Source organism: Aaosphaeria arxii, assembly GCF_010015735.1.
Source record: "Aaosphaeria arxii CBS 175.79 unplaced genomic scaffold BU24scaffold_7, whole genome shotgun sequence".
Lineage (NCBI taxonomy): Eukaryota > Fungi > Ascomycota > Dothideomycetes > Pleosporales > Aaosphaeria > Aaosphaeria arxii.
The window spans coordinates 963978-982067 of NW_022983480.1; the positions used below are offsets into that span (position 1 = coordinate 963978).

General features: G+C 48.4%; 7 protein-coding genes across 7 annotated transcripts; all 7 read left to right on the top strand.

Annotated features, from left to right (window-relative positions):
• Positions 1-252: 252 nt before the first annotated feature.
• Positions 253-2508, top strand: BU24DRAFT_484507 (putative ABC transporter). Its single transcript, XM_033533346.1, has 7 exons — positions 253-534; positions 602-615; positions 646-1649; positions 1699-1884; positions 1936-2102; positions 2162-2280; positions 2330-2508. The coding sequence occupies exons 1-7, from the start codon at positions 322-324 to the stop codon at positions 2364-2366; spliced, it is 1740 nt and encodes a 579-aa protein (XP_033381093.1). The 5' UTR covers positions 253-321; the 3' UTR covers positions 2367-2508.
• A 325-nt stretch (positions 2509-2833) lies between these two features.
• On the top strand, positions 2834-4190 carry BU24DRAFT_412086 (uncharacterized protein; the record flags this gene model as incomplete). The annotated part of the gene is made up of 4 exons (XM_033526088.1): positions 2834-2926; positions 2988-3441; positions 3491-3580; positions 3634-4190. 4 exons carry the CDS (start codon positions 2834-2836, stop codon positions 4188-4190), a joined length of 1194 nt encoding a protein of 397 aa, XP_033381094.1.
• A 1044-nt stretch (positions 4191-5234) lies between these two features.
• BU24DRAFT_484514 (cytochrome P450) lies at positions 5235-6864 on the top strand (the record flags this gene model as incomplete). Its single annotated transcript, XM_033533347.1, has 4 exons — positions 5235-5501; positions 5548-5890; positions 5939-6286; positions 6356-6864. The coding sequence occupies 4 exons, from the start codon at positions 5235-5237 to the stop codon at positions 6862-6864; spliced, it is 1467 nt and encodes a 488-aa protein (XP_033381095.1).
• Positions 6865-7768: 904 nt separating this feature from the next.
• Positions 7769-11636, top strand: BU24DRAFT_443104 (uncharacterized protein). Its single transcript, XM_033530567.1, has 3 exons — positions 7769-8009; positions 8089-10897; positions 10951-11636. The coding sequence occupies exons 1-3, from the start codon at positions 7910-7912 to the stop codon at positions 11177-11179; spliced, it is 3138 nt and encodes a 1045-aa protein (XP_033381096.1). The 5' UTR covers positions 7769-7909; the 3' UTR covers positions 11180-11636.
• A 1867-nt stretch (positions 11637-13503) lies between these two features.
• On the top strand, positions 13504-13917 carry BU24DRAFT_425377 (uncharacterized protein). Its single transcript, XM_033528726.1, has one exon. It carries the CDS (start codon positions 13519-13521, stop codon positions 13840-13842), a length of 324 nt encoding a protein of 107 aa, XP_033381097.1. The 5' UTR covers positions 13504-13518; the 3' UTR covers positions 13843-13917.
• A 120-nt stretch (positions 13918-14037) lies between these two features.
• Positions 14038-14937, top strand: BU24DRAFT_425378 (uncharacterized protein). The gene has a single exon (XM_033528727.1). The coding sequence runs from the start codon at positions 14076-14078 to the stop codon at positions 14613-14615; it is 540 nt and encodes a 179-aa protein (XP_033381098.1). The 5' UTR covers positions 14038-14075; the 3' UTR covers positions 14616-14937.
• A 536-nt stretch (positions 14938-15473) lies between these two features.
• BU24DRAFT_425379 (uncharacterized protein) lies at positions 15474-18032 on the top strand. The gene is made up of 3 exons (XM_033528728.1): positions 15474-16357; positions 16421-17562; positions 17614-18032. Exons 1-3 carry the CDS (start codon positions 15761-15763, stop codon positions 17738-17740), a joined length of 1866 nt encoding a protein of 621 aa, XP_033381099.1. The 5' UTR covers positions 15474-15760; the 3' UTR covers positions 17741-18032.
• The last annotated feature ends 58 nt before the right edge of the window (positions 18033-18090 follow it).

The window sequence follows — 18090 nt, forward strand, 5'->3', positions numbered from 1 at the left end:
AGAGGGAAGGGGCTCTTGCAATGTCCTGTCCACCATTATTGTCCGGAGGGCACCCTGCAACCCATCAAGTGCACAAGTGTTTCGGTCTGCCGCAGTGGCTCGTTTCGCGAATTTGATCTTACGGGTATTGTATTGATTGTGATCATAGACGTGGCATTATACTTTCTATCATGGTAGCTTCAAAGAAGACTGAAGCATAGATCAGCATCTTCTCGACTCAACTGCTGCGAAGAAGATGCACGTGCTGCCAACGTCGTTTGCACCGATGGCGAGCAAGACGACGATTTCGCAAGCCTCAATGCTCGGGAACTCGTAGTCTCAATGTCAAAATGGTCCAGAGATAATCTGCAAGGACTTACATTCGAATATTCGGATTTGAGTTATACAATCCCTCGAGGCAACGTAGAGGTTTTACATTCAATGTCAGGCATCATCCAACAAGAAACACTGCATGCCATAATGGGCGCCTCTGGCGCAGGAAAATGCAAGTTCTCACCAGTCTTTGGGGGCATTACGGCTAATCTGAGTAGCTACGTTTGTTGACCTGGTGATCGGAGGGAAAGAGCCTAAGACAGGTTCTGTGCAAGTCAACGGAGCAAAGATGAAATCTTCTGAGTAAGTCCTCTATCACAAGTGTCAGTCAAGCATACTCAAAACTACTAGTCGCAAGAATTATATTGGATACGTCGCTCAAAACGATGCACTGCTACCGGAACTGACAGTGCGCGAAACCATGATGCACTCTGCGTGCGTACGTCTTCCCAGGTTGTTGTCTGATGCACAACGCTCACGGCATGTTGATCGAATCATCCGGTGTCTGGGATGGGAACATGTTCAACATAATATTATCGGAGATTTCGAAAGCCATGGTCTTTCAGGAGGCGAGTACAAGCGCGCAAGTATAGGCGTTGAGCTCGCAGCCGCGCCACTAGCGTTGTTCTTAGATGAGCCTACCTCAGGTTTAGATTCTACATCGGCTCTTACATTGATCAGATTACTTAGGAAACTTACGCGTGCTGGTATGACAATCGTGGTAATCTTACACCAACCGAGGAAGGAAATTTTCAATTGCTTGGATAGCTTGACACTACTACACCAAGGCAGGCAGATGTACCAAGGTTCGCGGGATAATGTACGAAGTCACTTTGAGAGACTAGGACATGACTTTGCGGGTGCTTCGAATACGGCGGACCTAATCCTGGACATCATTTCCAGTGAGCAGAAGACATTGACCTCCACTAATGAAGAAGCAAAGGGAGAGGAATCGACGAACGACGAGTTCCGAGCTACCTCTCGATGGACAAGATGCAACAATGATGTCAGCAATAGTGGGACCAAATTTCTTCCTCTCTGTCGAGCGAGCTGGATAACACAGTTCTGGCTTTGTCTCGTTCGTTCCTTGAAACAACAACAACGCCGGGCCTCTAGCTTCTACCTAGAGATCGGTGTTGGTGGCATTGCTGGACTCATCATTGGCCTGTCACTGTATTCATACAAGGGCCAGCACATGCAAGGAATTTATCTGTCTCCTTTCGAGCGACTTTCAAGTTCAGCAAACCCGAATACCCCCGCCATGATTGGCCTGATGGTGTGCATGGCTATTGGGCTTGCGGCTTCGCCATCAGGCGTGAAGACTTTTGGAGAGGAGAGTAAGTGCAGCCATGTTAAGATGAGACTCCGCTAAATGATCTATTACAGACATTCTTCAATGCAAAGAAGCGAGTTCCGGGCATAGCCAATCAGCATATTACTTAGGTAAAGTGGTATCGACATTTCCAAGGCTAGCCATATCTGCGCTACATTTTACTTCATTCTACACTATTCTGGCCACGCCTAGAATGACTTACTGGGAAAACTTCAGTATTATCGTTCTTTACTTCTACAGTAACGTCGCACCAGCCTTTTCGAGGTACATAAAGATCTAACAAGTTGCAGCAATCTACGGTCTGGCGTCTTGCTGTTCGTTCATAGTCAGCAGACAAGATGGGCCTCTTATGGCTGTAATTTTGTGCCTTATAGTGAGCGTACTAGGTGGCTACGGACCTTCATTGTATGTGGTGAAACAGTGGCATTTGGAATGGTTGTGGAGGATGTTTCCTGGAGTAAGCTGCACACCTCACTTACAGCTCCATGGAGAAGTAAACATTGACCGAATCCACAGACATGGGCAAGCGAGGCGTACGTCGATCGCACGTTTCGCCGATCAGCTTATCTCTACAACATCAACGGTGCCGCCCAGGCAACGGGTTTTAGCCTCGGCAGATACCACCTAGACATTAGGTGTGTTGTTATCAACCCATTGCATCTTACGCTGACGCATTATACACAGCATGATTTTGTTTTGGGGTCGGTCTATCGAGTCGTAGCCTTCGGTAGCATGCTTGTGAGGAAGCCTTGAGGCAGAATGGTGCACATGTCCCGGTTTAGGAGTAATCGTGTAATGTAGATACATACTGTCGGAATTGCCTTTTTTTCATGTTCGTCAAATCCCATGCTTCACTAAATGCAATATAGAGTGTATGTATGGGTGGATGCACATATCACACACCTTTGACACGCTTCCGTAGAGTAAGTGCAAGTTGCGATGTTCAAAGCATGCAGCACTTACTCTCCTGGGTACCAAGAGATGTTAAGGCAAATGCCCAAAGACTTAAGGCAACTGATGGGGTTTCATCATATATCGAGTCGTTCGGGGGCCATCATTTGAGAAGCCGATGTGTATGCAGCCGGGGCATCTGCAGCACAACAACCTTCAACTTCTTCTGTAACTTGATTCTCTTGCCATTATCAATTCCTACGTTTCAATTTTGTCTCATTTCATCTTTTCCTCACAATGGATCAACTTCCCATGATGCGATTGACGTATGATCTTGCCACTATTTATCGGATCGAGCACGCTGGTAGAGTCAGCCTGCCAGTATCACGAGTGAGTACATCCTCACGATGATAATGAAGTAGGGTGATGTATACTGATCAGTTATGGAAAGACCATCGCCGTCTTCTTCTTTGGCATCGCATGTATCGCTGCCATTGGTAGACTCATAGTCTGCCTAACCATCAGACGCCGCCTGTATTTTGACGATTACGTGCTGTTCTTTGGTTTAGCCTCCCTTGGAGCGGCTATGGGAGTATACATCAAATTCAGCTGGCTCATATACGTTCTGAATATCATCAAATATGATCCAACAGTAATACCGACCGTTTCTGATCTGCAAGACATTATGAACGCTCAGGCGATCAACTACTCTCTCATGGCGCTTATGTGGTCAGCAATATTTCCAGTGAAGCTCTGTTTTCTCATCACTTTCAAGGTGTTAATATTAAACATGAGCCAAAGAATCGTCGTTTGGTACTGGACTACGCTTACGCTCGTCTTTTTGGTTTGGGGCTTCTTGATCACAGAGTCCTTCATTATATGCCCTTACACGGGGGATGCACTTCGTACGTACTTAATGAAGCTTTTAGTAGGAGATGAGCTGATTAAATATAGTGCAGCACTGCACACCTGAAACGCCATACAAACTCACAATCGCAGGCAACTGGTTCGCGTTTGTCTTCGACGCCATCACGGACCTGATGAGTGAGTTTACTTCTCATTGATACAGGTCATAGTACGTACTAACTCAATCGAAGTCGTTGCTATTCCCGTCTACATACTACGAAATGTTCGCATCAGACTCACCCAAAAGGTTGCCATTGCTTCATTTCTTTGCCTCTCGTCGGCAATGGTAGTTCTCGCAATCGTGCGTCTCAGTCTCAGCCGGTACAAGGGCTGGGGAGACTTGGCTACACAATACATCTTACTCTTTATTGAGGCATGTGTCGCTATTACGATGGCTTCAGTAGCAGCATATCGGGCTGTGTTTGTTGAGCACAGCCGCCAACGCGACCGCGAAGAACAGGCTCTGCCGGAAGAACAGAGACGCGTGCACCATATCAATGGCAAACACTTCCAGCTGAAAGAAATACCTGCGGATAGTCTTTCAGGCCGCGTGAAGCAACTGAGACAGGATCATGAAGGAAGGTACCTGGAACGCCCGAAGACGGGTGGTCCAAACCTGAGCACGGTCTTGAGTTTCGTGCAGAAAGTGGGTAGAGGAGAAAGTCATGTTACAGGAGCATCGACGCATAATTTGAATAGCGTGGGTAGTATCGATGACTCAACGAAACGAAAAGATAGTATCATTTAGAGTCCAGTGGACCTCCAGCCATAGTCACGCCCTTGGTGTTAGTTGGTAGACTTCTGATGTTGCATCTTTCGTCTTCCACTCCAGACAACATCTCTCCCTCGTTATTATGGAATTTCTATCATTACGTTCAGGAACATAGCGGAAGGCTTCAATTTGGAATAGTAATTATCTAAACTACGACCGTCTTTCAATTGCGACTCATGATTAATAATCACCTTTGAAAAATGACAGAGTCCAGTCAATCTTCTTTCGCTTCGGTTTTCGTTGATGCCTGTGGACTTCGCCTTCTAAGATCTTTTACATGCAAAAATCATCTCTACATGAGGTTTTGATATTACTCGCAGTGTTTCATGCAATTTGAAGGACCAAATGAGTGGGGTCTAAGTTTTTGCTCCAGATATGAATAGAGCATGATGATGCGAGGACTACGCCTGCGCCTGCTGCAAGACTATTCCTGGTATTGGGCACGCTTACGGATAATCAATGAAGTGTGTTGATTTTTCGCATCGAAATAGCAAGGCTGCATCTCTTGCTAGGCAAGCGTCAGGATAATGAAATAAGTGCGTTGCCTTATTATACATTAATTCAACAAGCAGTGAAACATCCAGCGACGCATTCATGTTAGTATTTGTCCGTAGATCTGCATGTGTGAAGATCTCTACAAGGCGCAGTTGAAGGCAAATATCATCCACGTATGCTATCATCGAGTTTGAGGGTCAAGATTTAAGGCAATCTTTGTTACTCAGAACCTGTCCCCATACCATCTGGCCCAACATCAATATTACATTGGCAATGGTTGCACGGCAGCTATTAGACTATACTCTGAGTGCTCTCTAAGAATGAACTATGTGCAAATGGAAAAAATGATCAGGGGATGATCAGGGGCATTTTCTGCCTGTGCTTTAGAGCAAAGCAGATGGTGAAGCATAAAATATGACCTTGTAAGTGTCTGATTGAAAATTTCTACGTTCACCATTTTATTTGTATAAAACGTTGACTTCCTTATTAGTTGTCACTTGTCGATCTATCAAGCCGTATACAACTATGGAGTATCTCTATTATTTGGCGGCTTCCCTTACTGTTGCGCTTTTAGTTCGTTCTAAATTGAAGAGAAACGAAGCTTACGCGAGTGGTCCAGTACCATGGCCACTTGTGGGGAATATATGGACTCTTTTCAGACTACATACAGATACTGAACGAGTCCTAGCAAGGCTTGGGAGGGAGTATGGTGACTTGACGATGCTATGGATCGGGAATTGGCCAGCTATGGTAATCAATTCCTGTGAAACTGCCCACGATATCCTACACAAGGTTTGTAGCGCACCTGATTCTTTAGTACTTACTCATGCACCGACAGGATGGAGCAAAAACGGCATCTAGGCCAACTCACAACGACTTACGCATCAGAGCTGGCCGTGGACGACTAGTCCTCACTCCTGCTGGTCCAGATTTTGTCAAGCTCCGCAAGGTTTATCATGCACTACTCAACTCAGGTGACCAAAAGAAATCCATCAGCGTGGTTGAGGCCGAATCCATCCTATTCCTTTCGGAGCTACTCAATGCACCACACACGTTCTACGAATCGTGCGAGAGATATGTGCTGAGTATTATCTTCACTTCGGTATATGGTACTCGGTTGAAGACAGTCCACAACGAAGTCGTCGCGGGCCTATTCCGAGTTTGGGATGTGATGTTGAAATGTGATTAGATTTCCCATGAACTGGAAAGCCTATTCTGACGTTCGCCAGATTTCCAACCAGGTACTGTGTTGCCTGACTTCCTTCCCTCACTCTTCCGGCTTCCATATTGGGCACAGCCGTGGAAGGTACTATCCGATCGACTGATTGGTAGCGAGCTTGCAATACATGATACTTTCATATCACGCATCAGGGAATTGTCAGATCAGGGTATAGCTCCAGAGTGCTACTGTAGAACACTTTTGGAGCAAAAGGAGAACTATAAGATTGATGATGAACAGCTGCGGGGTGTTCTTGCCATGATCATAGGTGCTGGTTCAGATACTACAGGTTCAGTCATTCAATCATTCTTCAAGGTCATGGCGCTGTACCCTGAAGTTGTTGCACAAGCACAGCAAGGTATGCTTCACTGCACTACTGTTGAGCGGTGCTTCGACACGTAGAATACATGACTGACGCACCATACAGAGTTGGATGAAGTAGTCGGCCGCTCTCGGCTGCCATCATTGGAAGACCAACCCAACCTTCCGTACATTCGAGCAGTGATTAAGGAAGTACGCCGTTGGGCACCCATCGGATGCATTGGAATCCCTCACGCCGCCACGGAAAGCTTTTCGCACAATGGCCGTTTGATACCGAAAGGTACAATAATTTTTCCAAACTTGGTGACTTTGAACCGTGACCCTTCACGGTATGTCGATCCAGATAAGTTCGATCCTTCTCGGTTCTTCGATGACCCAAACAACGCGTCTGCATGTGCCGTACATGCCGACTGGAAGCAGAGAGATCATTTCCATTATGGTTTCGGGCGCCGTCTTTGTCCGGGAGTGGACATGGGTGAACTGAGTTTGTTCATCGCCGTTTCTCGGATCCTGTGGGCGTTCGACATTCGCAAGAATGCAAATTGCAAGCTGGACATGTTTGAAAAGATTTGTAAGTTTTTAAGAGTGGCGCATTTATACTGCAGCCTTCTATGAAATAGATAAACTAATGCAAGGATCGTAGATGGACTTGCCACGAAGCCGAAGCCATTCCTGGTGGACGTCATCGTTAGGGATAACGACGCACGACGAATTATTGAGGACATGAATTTAAGAATTAGTACAGAGGGTAGTAGTGGTCTCGATATGTAGATAGACTGATATTTGGTAGGGAGGGCTTGATCTCAATTTGTGGAATAAATTCTTTTCTTAGAGTAGTCAATCAATAGCCGTAGGACAAGTGGTTACTAGTACGATCACCACGTAAATACATCTTTGTATCTTGTAAATAATCTTATATTATTTAATATTGAGATATAATAGAAATATTGCGAAGACTTAAGAAATGTTTCTGATGGCTTGTTATTCTGCCCTCCGTAATGTCTCTGTAGTCAATTAAATAACCTCACAAGCCTTCCCAGCACTATTTCCTGCTTCCCCCTTGGGTGAGAGTGAATGATAGTCTACGATAAGTAAGAGACTTGCGATAAGCGAGTTCTGCCCTACAAGGCGACAACCGCCCGTCTCCGAGGTTGACTTTCCCGATTTGGGCGGAAAGTGCCCGTAGTACAAGGCCACGTGACTTGGCGTTGAGGCAACAGCGCGATTTAGCAACCAACTTCCTACGGGCGGCAGGCTTGCAGAACTTTTTCCCTTTGTCGCTGTCGATTTATTTCTTCCTTTCTCCAATTCGACGACATGGACTGATCCAACTAACTTTCGTCTAGTGATTGTCGACTTAAACAAAAGCAAAAAGAGAATTCGCCACCCAAAAAGCGTGAGACCGCGAGCAGGCGAACGCGACCCAATCGATCAGCACGCGGAATCTTCAGGGGTGTGTGGCCAATTGTCCCACCTGGACTGAACACCATAGGCTAGTGCTCCTTCCCACCTTTTCACTCTCTCACTCTCTCTCCGGCACAACTGCGTTCTACTTTGTCACTCCGATAGTGCTTGTATTCCCCATCGCAGCTGTGTTGGCAATCCTTTGAATCACCTCTCTTGTCGTCGTTGACCTCGCTTCCACTTATCGTTCCATACAATGGCGCGGGGTGGCAGCAGGCGCTCTCTTCGCGGGCTAAATGCTAACAACACTCAAGACGTAGACATCACCCAGGTAGATTCACCTGAATCTGGCACAGGTATGTTTTCCAGTGAAATCATTCGATTCCTTCACTTCACCCTCGCCTGCACGGACTAATACTTACTTATATCGACCAGCTTCACTCGGCACCTCCACAAAAGCTCAAAGGAGCACAACAACCCGCAACTCTACCGGCAGGCGAACACGTACCTCTCGCATCACCGTAGCAAACTCTTCTGACGAGGAAGACACCGAGGCTATCGAACCAACCGAAACTACACTCGCTCCAAGCCGACAGCTTCTCAAGGAAGTCCGCATTCCTATCATGGCTCCCAAGAAGAGTGTCGTACCCTCACGTCCAAGGCTTCCGGTCGCGAATGGCTTCATGAACGATGCAGAAAGCTCATTGGACTCGCACTCCTTCGACAATTCCGATTACGAGACCCCCGGTACAAGCATATCTACAACTCCCGCTCTACCATTAGGTCGCGGACGTCCAACACGCAAGAGCGGTCTCAGTGAGCTCAATGAACCCCTGAGCACGTCCTCCCGGAAGCGATCTCGGATTGTTATTGCAGACTCTGAGGATGAAGGTGGTGAAGATGCAATGGATATGTCTCTTGACGCACAGTTGGCCAGGCAGATTCAAAAGGAAGAATACGCACAGGCAAATAAACGTCAGAAGTCTGGATATGAAGATGGGACTTCTTTCGTCGTCGATGATGATGATGATGATGATGATCTTAGTTCGGTCCCCTCAGAGATTGATGACCTATCTGACGAGCCACTCATGACAAAAGGAAAGGGCAAAGGCAAGGCTAAGGCGACGAAGAAAGCAAAGGGCAAAGGAAAGGCAAAAGTCGAGCAACGGCCCAGGGGTACAACATCTAGAAGGGCAGCATCCTCCAAGCAGCAGAATGGCGATGACTCGGATGCATTCGTGTCGGCTGATGAGCTTTTGTCAGGTGATGAGAGTGTCATACTTGGATCCAGTGGAGTCGAGTATGCTGAGGACGATTATGTCGAAGACAACGATGCTGAAGATGGCGATAATGAGCCACTTATGATTGCATCACAACGATCCAAGACGGACAAAAGGCGGCGTCCAGTCCGTGCAGCCCGAGGCCAAAGGAAGACCAAGACCCTCACTGCCAATGAGAGGAGGGAGAGGGATAACCGATTGGCCAGGTTCGCTCACATCGAGGATAAGTGGGAGCGAAAGAGAGCCATGAATCGTGAACGAGCAGAACAGAATCACCCGAAGCTGCTCAGTATGTGGGACGACCTGGCCAAGATCCCGGTGTTGGAAGTGCAGAAAGCCGAGCAGCCAAAGTCAATCAACAGGCGCCTGAAACCATTCCAACTTGAAGGGCTCAGCTGGCTGAAGCGACAGGAACAGACTGCCTACAAGGGAGGTCTGCTAGGAGATGAAATGGGTATGGGTAAAACCATTCAAGCAGTCTCACTAATCATGTCAGACTACCCAGTCAAAGAGCCTACCCTGGTTGTCGTACCGCCCGTTGCTCTCATGCAATGGACCAACGAGATCCGTGAATACACTGATGGCAAGCTCAATGTGCTTGTGTATCATGGCACGAATGCCAAGTGTAAGAAAATGACTGTCAAAGATCTAAAGAAATTCGACGTCATCATGGTGTCCTACAATAGCCTGGAGTCTTTACATCGCAAGGAGACCAAGGGTTGGAGCCGCGGAGACAATATAATCAAGGAAGCATCGCCTCTTCATGCCATACATTACCACCGCCTCATCCTCGACGAGGCACATAGCATCAAGTCACGCGTCACAGGAGTGGCCAAGGCTTGCTTTGCACTGAAGGGAACTTATAAGTGGTGCTTGTCGGGTACACCTGTACAGAATCGAATCGGAGAGTTCTTCTCCCTTTTGAGGTTCCTGGAGGTCCGCCCTTTTGCAGATTACTTTTGCAGATCTTGCCCTTGTGAACAGCTCCATTGGCAAGTCGATGAGGAATATCTGTGTACTGCTTGTGGTCACGGAATGTCGGAGCATATCTCAGTCTTCAACCAAGAACTTCTCAATCCCATTACAGGCGATGATCCAGAGCTACGTGAAGACGCTCTCACGAAGCTCCACATGATCACCGCCCGTATCATGCTTCGCCGCATGAAGCGGGATCACACCAATTCGATGGAGTTGCCCATGAAGGATATTGTCATTCACAATGAGTTCTTCAGTGCAGTGGAACGAGATTTCTCAACCTCTATCATGACAAACACATCACGCAAGTTCGATACCTATGTCGCACAGGGAGTCATGCTCAATAATTATGCCAACATTTTCGGTTTGATCATGCAAATGCGACAAGTTGCCAACCACCCGGATTTGCTACTAAAGAAGACAGCCGCAGAGGGCAGCCAGAATGTCTTTGTGTGCAATATTTGTGACGAGCCTGCTGAGGACGCCATTCGCTCTCGCTGCCATCACGAATTCTGTCGCGCCTGTGTGAAAGACTTCATGGAGACTTGCGAATCATCCGGCATTGACGCAGATTGCCCGCGCTGCCACATTGGACTCTCGATCGACTTTGAGCAACCGGAACTCGAGCAGGATGAGGAGCAGGTCAAGAAGACATCTATCATCAATCGTATCAAGATGGAGAACTGGACCTCTTCGACCAAGATTGAGATGCTCGTGTACGACCTCTACAAGCTCCGAAGCAAGAAGCAGACCTTGAAGTCTATCGTTTTCAGCCAATTCACGTCCATGTTGCAGCTCATTGAGTGGCGCCTCCGCCGCGCCGGTTTCAACACCGTTATGTTAGATGGCAGCATGACACCTGCCATGCGTCAAAAGAGCATCGAACACTTCATGACGAACCCAGACGTCGAAGTCTTCCTAGTGTCTCTTAAAGCCGGCGGCGTCGCCCTCAACCTGACCGAAGCATCCCGCGTCTTCATCGTAGACCCGTAAGTTCCTTCCCCCCCCCGTCGTCCACCTTTCACTGACTCCAACAAAACAGATGGTGGAACCCAGCCGCAGAATGGCAATCCGCCGACCGCTGCCACCGCATCGGCCAGAAGCGACCCTGCGTCATCACCCGCCTCTGCATCGAAGACAGCGTCGAGTCGCGCATGGTCGCGCTCCAGGAGAAAAAGGCCGCCATGATCGCAGGCACCGTCAATAACGACAAGGTCGCCATGGACCGCCTCAGCCCCGAGGACCTGCAGTTCCTTTTCCGTGGTTCCTGAACAACATTACTCAACAAATAGAGCGGAAAAGAAACTTTTTTCTTCTTTTTCTTCTTGTCTGACTTGTCTAGCAGCAATAAGTGTGTGCTTATTAAAGCAAAAAAGAGTATGGGTGATGTCATGGCAAGCTTGCGGAGTTGTTTCGGGGGAACCGGGTGTATTCTGTATGATACATCATGACTAGTTTTTTCCTTCTTCTCTTACCATTGAGTTTTAGAGGAAAAGAGAGGGGGAGGGAGAGACTATTACGACACACCTATTCACGATACACGATTTTTCTTTGGTAAGGGTTCTAAGGTTTAGGTGTATAGGGGGAATTACCTGTTCATGAAGGAGGAATTTTTTCCATGGGTTGTCTGGCGTATTTCAAGGTCAACCCGTTTACAATGGGTTGTGAGACCTCTTTACGACGGATGGATGCTAGGTACACTTTATGTACGTCGTATGTATAATTCACATGTTTAAATTTTGTACAATGGTTTCAGAAAATCATGGGTGAAGATATTATATTGTTGATTGTTGAGGTTCTGCTGTCCAACGCAACAGCACAGCTCTACGTTAAGTATGGAGAGAGTAGGCGGGCTAAAAACAACATACGAAGTACACAGCAGCGCACTGATTGAATCTGTCAGGTACACCCGGGCAGTCCGAGCAACAAAAAGAAAAGGTTAGTTAAGTACTGTGGTACTGTGTTGCACGAGTTACCTAGGCAAAGGCGAAAAGGCTAAGCGTGACGCATGCATGCAAGATTTCGTAAATCTGTTTTTCCCCAGATTCCGAGAAAAACCTTGGCCAGCCTTTGCTTGCATACCCGAGAGAAGGGGCTGGCTGCTGCGCGTGCAACTCACGTCAACGGGCCGGCTGATCGCAACATGCTTGAACTTTTTCGAGTATCTCCGAGATATAGGGGAATTCGATTTTGCCCATTGCTATTTTAGTTCTTTGGGTGTTATCTTTCCTGTGGGGGGTCTAGCGTGGTTTAGATCCGAGACTCCCTATCTCGATTCTTGGATATCTTAAAGAGACTGGAACGCCTCCATCTTTGATAATTATTTTTGAAGATGCAGTTTGGACAGTTTCGAAAAGATGAAGCAATGAAAAACAGAGTATATAGGCAAATCCGCGGCGTCCGAGGAGAAAGCCGAAGTCGTTATTTGGTTCGGCACTTGGCGGGCCATGTTGTTACGTCAAGGAAACTCTCCCTTTGGTTCGCGTAAGGACGGGAACCTTTTTGGAATTCGATGGATTGATCAGATCGTCATCATCACCGTCCGAGGTGCTTTTTGAGATGTACACATGTATACGATGTCATATACACGGGGCGGTTCTAGGTACTTTCGTAGGTTGATTAGTTGATCGTTGTTTACCGCGCTTGCACAGTATTTGTTAGTTAGCTTGATTGATTTGATTTTCCGCGCTCTCCTTCTCTTTCTGCTGCACTTCCCCGGCACAGGTAAGCCGCGTGCAACCTACCCGTGACCTTGTGATGTTTGATGTACCTTTTTTTGTTACCTTTAGTGTAGTGGTAGTTACATATGTGGATATTGGTGGTAAACCAGTAAGCGTAAGGATTACGTTCGGTCTGCGGGAAGGCTGGACGAAACCCCTTCTTTTTGCGAGTTTACTCCGCTTTCTCTTTCGCTGCCCTGGTGGAGGATGAGTAGCTTCGTTTCTGGTTGTCGCTCGCCGCGTGCGTATGTGCAACGACAGGGTACCTAATTAGTGTTTTTTCCTCTGTCTGACGGAAAAGAAGGTCCTTGTTGTAAATGACGCGAGCGAGTGAGGAGGGGGCGCTGTCTTTTATGGCTCGTTGATATTCCTTCTTCCTGCGTATTATACTTGACCTCTGTCTTCATCAACAACTTAATACCGGTTTACTGTGTCTGTGTCTGTGCCCATTATTGTTTTGTGGCGATTGTTCCTTTCTTTCTGGATACCCTACCACCCGTCTTCGAGTCTTCAACATTGTTGGAAAGCGAAACCTTCTTGTGTTTGTTTTACCATACCAGATTCTTAAAGCTGTACCGTTATATCCGGGTCGTCAAGTTGCTGCATGCATCCTGGTTGCTCGCTCGCCTCCTGATATAATACCTGAGCAAGGTATCTCCGAACGTAATACTCCGGAAGTGTCATCATTGTCGTTGTCGCTGTCGCTGTGCAGCTAGTATTGGGTTAATCCGTGCCATACATACCTCTTTGCTTTTGCCTTGACGGCGGAAAGAAAGGCCGCGATACCTTCACGACAATACTACACTCACCTACTCATTTCCATCGTCTTCTCAGGGAGAGACATACCATCCACGATTCGACATCGTCGCTACCACCACATCAACAACACAATGAAGTCAATAATATCGCGAACCCATGAATGGGACCTCGACATCGACCATTATCTCAATAGGATCATCCCACCATCACCCTTACCCCACTTCCCCAAACCCATAGCGCGGTTCCTGGGGTATAGGAAGAAGCAGAGGCAGGATGTGGGTAACGTGATGGGTGCTTTCTGGTCTTGTTTGGGTGCATTTTGCGGCCTCGCAGTCGTAGCTGCTGTATTCAACAACACGCCGAGTATCAGGGACCACCATGCTCCCTTGATCGCTTCATTCGTAAGTCGTCCCCTTACCTTCATCAACGTGTATCGCCGCAGTGTCCCAAGATAGGAAGGAAAGAGGAAAGAATGTCGCGCTGACTCAATATCCAACAGGGAGCATCCGCAATCCTCGAATACAACACAGTCCGGTCACCACTAGGCCAACCACGCAACGCCCTCCTAGGTCACACCTTCTCCGCCATAATCGGCGTGGGCATCACCAAGTTGTTCAAACTGCACTCGGACTGGGAGTCCATCCAATGGGTCGCGGCCGCGGTGTCGTGCGGCGTTGCCTCAGCGGTGATGCTAATCACCGGGACGGTGCACCCTCCCGGCGGTGCTTCGGCCGTCATCGCTGCCACTGTGCCCGTCTTCACGGAGATGGGGTGGTTCTTCGTCGGGCTCGTCATGTACGGGTGCACGCTGATGCTAGCAGTTGCCTTAGTGCTGAATAACATCCAGAGGCAGTTTCCCCTGTATTGGTGGACGCCGCTGGATCTGCGCAAGGCCAAGGCGAAGGACGTGGAGACTTGGCCTGATGCGAAAGGTGCTCTTGAACAGAGGAGGAAAAACGAGGACGATGATGATGAGACGGTTGAGGGAAGTGAGGATGGTCGGACGGAGATTGGGGAGAAGCAAGGGGAGATTAGCATCTCGGCGTGTGGGGTCTTGGTTCCAAAGGACTTGTCGCTAAATCAGGAGGAGACGAGATTGCTAGAGAGCTTGCGGGACAGGTTAAGGAAGAGAAGGCAAGGGGATGGAGGGGAAAGTGAGAGGAGTCTGGAGATGGTGCAGAGTCGGGGCGCTGCGAGCGATGGTAGTGAGTCGACTCTGGGGCCTTAGGGAGGGAAGGTGCTCCTGGTGATTGTTGAGGTTTCCTTGTTTTAGCGTTTACGGCCTTTGGGATGCTGTGCTTCCATCTCTTTTCTTTTAATTTTTACGAACCCCGTGGGGATCGAGTCCGATATATGGCTGCTGGCTGCTGCTGGGCTTATCTGTATCCACGATGCCCGCGGAGAATGGTTGTTTCCGGGGTTGGGGGACGATATGGTCAACGACCAAGGCAGAAGAACAAAAAGTAATTCATGGCCAAAGGAAAGAATAATTCGAATGCATATTTTTCGAGTGTCGTATCAATTCTATGAAGCAATGAACGTGAGTCCTGTTAATTTATTTTATTTTTTGTGGGAGTGTCTTATTCTTATTGCGTGTGGAATAGAGAGGTGTTAAGGCTGTCGGTAGGGTAGTCCGACCTCGTAGTGTGTGTGGGATTGTCCTTATCTCTGACTTCTCGTGATTCGTCTGGTTATTCGCTCGCCCATATCCACCTCAGTTCCTCCACATCTGATAAGACACCCCTGTAAGACCCATAAGCGTAACAGCAACCATAATTATAATGATAATCATAGGGATTGGAACGGAATGATTTCCTTCTTAATAGTTCCCAAGTTATTGTGAGAATCATAATGGTTAAGGCTGATACATTTCTCAATAATGAAAGAGTCTGTGAAAGTTGACTTCTGATTGGCCTGGATATGTCTTTCCTTGTTACTCTGGGGTTTGATTGAAATGGTGAGCTCTGATTGGTCAAATCTACTGTGGCGAAGGACTTACCCAGTATTACCGAAAAATGCTGGGACCGGCGTTTCTCTACGAAGACATAGATTTTTTTGATTTCTTCCTCTTTGTACTATAAGAAATCATTCCTCCCCGACTCAAAGTTTTTCAACACTACTTGTACTTTCCACAATCATTTTGATACCCCTTTTCATCTAGAAAAGAAAAACCAAAATAATACAGATCGTTGTTGCGCGTTTCCCTTAAGGCGCATCTCATCCCGGATTTCTACTTTTTTTTATCGATAGAGGGGTGGCTTAGCGGGGCAACCTGACGTCGGGAGCCAACACTTCGAAATTTCTTTCTTCTAACACGCCGAAGCCCATTCAACCCTTCCCCCATCCTCATCCTACCTACACTCTCTTTTCATCATGGTTTCCGCTTCAAAAGCTGCCCGCCAGGCCAAGCGCGCTGCCGATGGTAAAGAGCCCAAGAAGACCGCCGCTTCCAAGGTTTCCTCCCGTGCCGCCTCCAAGAACGCCTCCAAGGCTTCCTCAGTCGACGGCGACGATGACCGCGCTATTGACCTCGATCTGAACGAGGACGTCAAGAAGCTCCAACTCCAGGAGGACAAGTTCGGTCTCTCTGACCGTGTCACCACTGGTGTGCTCTCCTCCCTCGAAGCCAGCCGCGACGTCAAGATCACCGCCGCCTCCCTCGTGTTCCACGGCCGTGTCCTCTTCAACGATACCACACTCGAAGTCACCTACGGACGTCGATATGGATTGCTCGGTGAGAACGGTTGCGGAAAGTCAACCCTCCTCAAGGCCATCGACAAGCGCGAGTTCCCCTTCCCAGACCACATCGACATCTACCTGTTGAACGAAGGTGCCCCCGCCACCGAGTTGGGTGCCTTGGAATGGGTTGTCCGTGAGGCCGAGAACGAGCTGGCTCGTTTGGAGAAGCTTGCTGAGGACATCCTCGAGAGGGATGGCCCAGAGAGCCCGCTTTTGGATGAATTGTACGAGGTAAGTTGATGCCATCACCCCTATACAGAATTTTCAATGGGCGAATAACTAACTCTCCGACAGCGTCAAGAGAGCATGGATCCCTCCACTTTCCACACCCGTGCATCCCTCATTCTCACTGGTCTCGGTTTCAACAAGAAGACCATCAACAAGAAGACCAAGGACATGTCCGGAGGTTGGCGTATGCGTGTTGCCCTCGGAAAGGCTCTCTTCGTCAAGCCCTCGCTCCTTTTGCTCGATGACCCCACCGCCCATTTGGATCTCGAGGCCTGTGTGTGGTTGGAGGAGTACCTCATGAAGTGGGACCGCACGCTCATCCTCGTCTCCCACTCGATGGATTTCTTGAACGGTGTCTGCACAAACATGATTGACATGCGCATGAAGCAGCTCATCTACTACGGTGGTAACTACGACTCCTACATCAAGACCCGTACCGAGCAGGAAGTCAACCAGATGAAGGCATACGAGAAGCAGCAGGACGAAATCAAGCACATCAAGAAGTTCATTGCTTCTGCCGGTACGTACGCCAACTTGGTCCGACAGGCCAAGTCCCGTCAGAAGATCTTGGACAAGATGGAGGCAGATGGTTTCATCGAGCCCGTCATTCCTGACCGTGTCTTCACTTTCCGTTTCGCCGATGTCGAGAAGCTTCCCCCGCCTGTGTTGTCTCTTGACGACGTCACTTTCTCCTACTCCGGCAAGGCCGAGGACAACCTGTACGAGAACTTGGACTTCGGTGTCGACATGGACTCCCGTACCGCCCTCGTCGGCCCCAACGGTGTTGGTAAATCGACCCTGCTCCGTATTTTCACTGGAAAGCTCTCGCCCACCTCCGGTACCGTCTCTCGCCACACCCACTTGAAGCTCGGCATGTACAGCCAGCACTCTGCCGAGCAGCTTGACCTCACAAAGTCCTCCCTTGACTTCGTCCGTGACAAGTTCTCCCACATCAGCCAGGACTACCAGTACTGGAGACAGCAGCTCGGCCGCTACGGTCTTAGCGGCGAGGGCCAGACAGCCAAGATGGGTACCCTTTCCGAGGGTCAGAAGAGCAGAATCGTGTTCGCTCTGTTGGCCATCGAGAGCCCCAACATGTTGTTGCTCGACGAGCCTACCAACGGTCTCGATATCCCCACTATTGACAGTTTGGCAGATGCCATCAACGCTTTCAGCGGTGGTGTCGTCGTTGTGTCTCACGACTTCAGGTCAGTTTCCCCACGTTCCCTGTCTAGCAGTTCATTACTAACTTTCAACAGATTGCTTGACAAGATTGCAAAGGACATCATGGTGTGCGAGCACAAGACCGTCCGACGATGGGAAGGCAGCATCGGAGAGTACAAGAACCACCTCCGCAAGAAGATGAAGTCCGCTGGTGCTGTTTAAGAGTTTTGTTTTGTTTCTTCTTATTAAAAGCAAAAGTTGTTCTAAAATTGCATTCTGCCTCCCCCAGACACGAGACAGACGCTTGCGAAGGACTTCGAAAGGAATTTGGCCCAGAGGTAGACCCTAGGGATACGACTGCAGGTAGGGCCAGCAGCTCTTCGTGGCCTGCTTCGGACAGTCTTCTGCACTAGTTACATGCTCGGTGGAGACATCTGGATATTCCCGTTGATAACGGGTGCATTGGGGGTTAGAGGAGTTTTATAGAAGTATGATTATGAACAAAAATGACATGCTCATAGAAATTAGATTTTCTGTCTCGAATCTGCCATGTGTCTTGTGTCTTTTGTGAC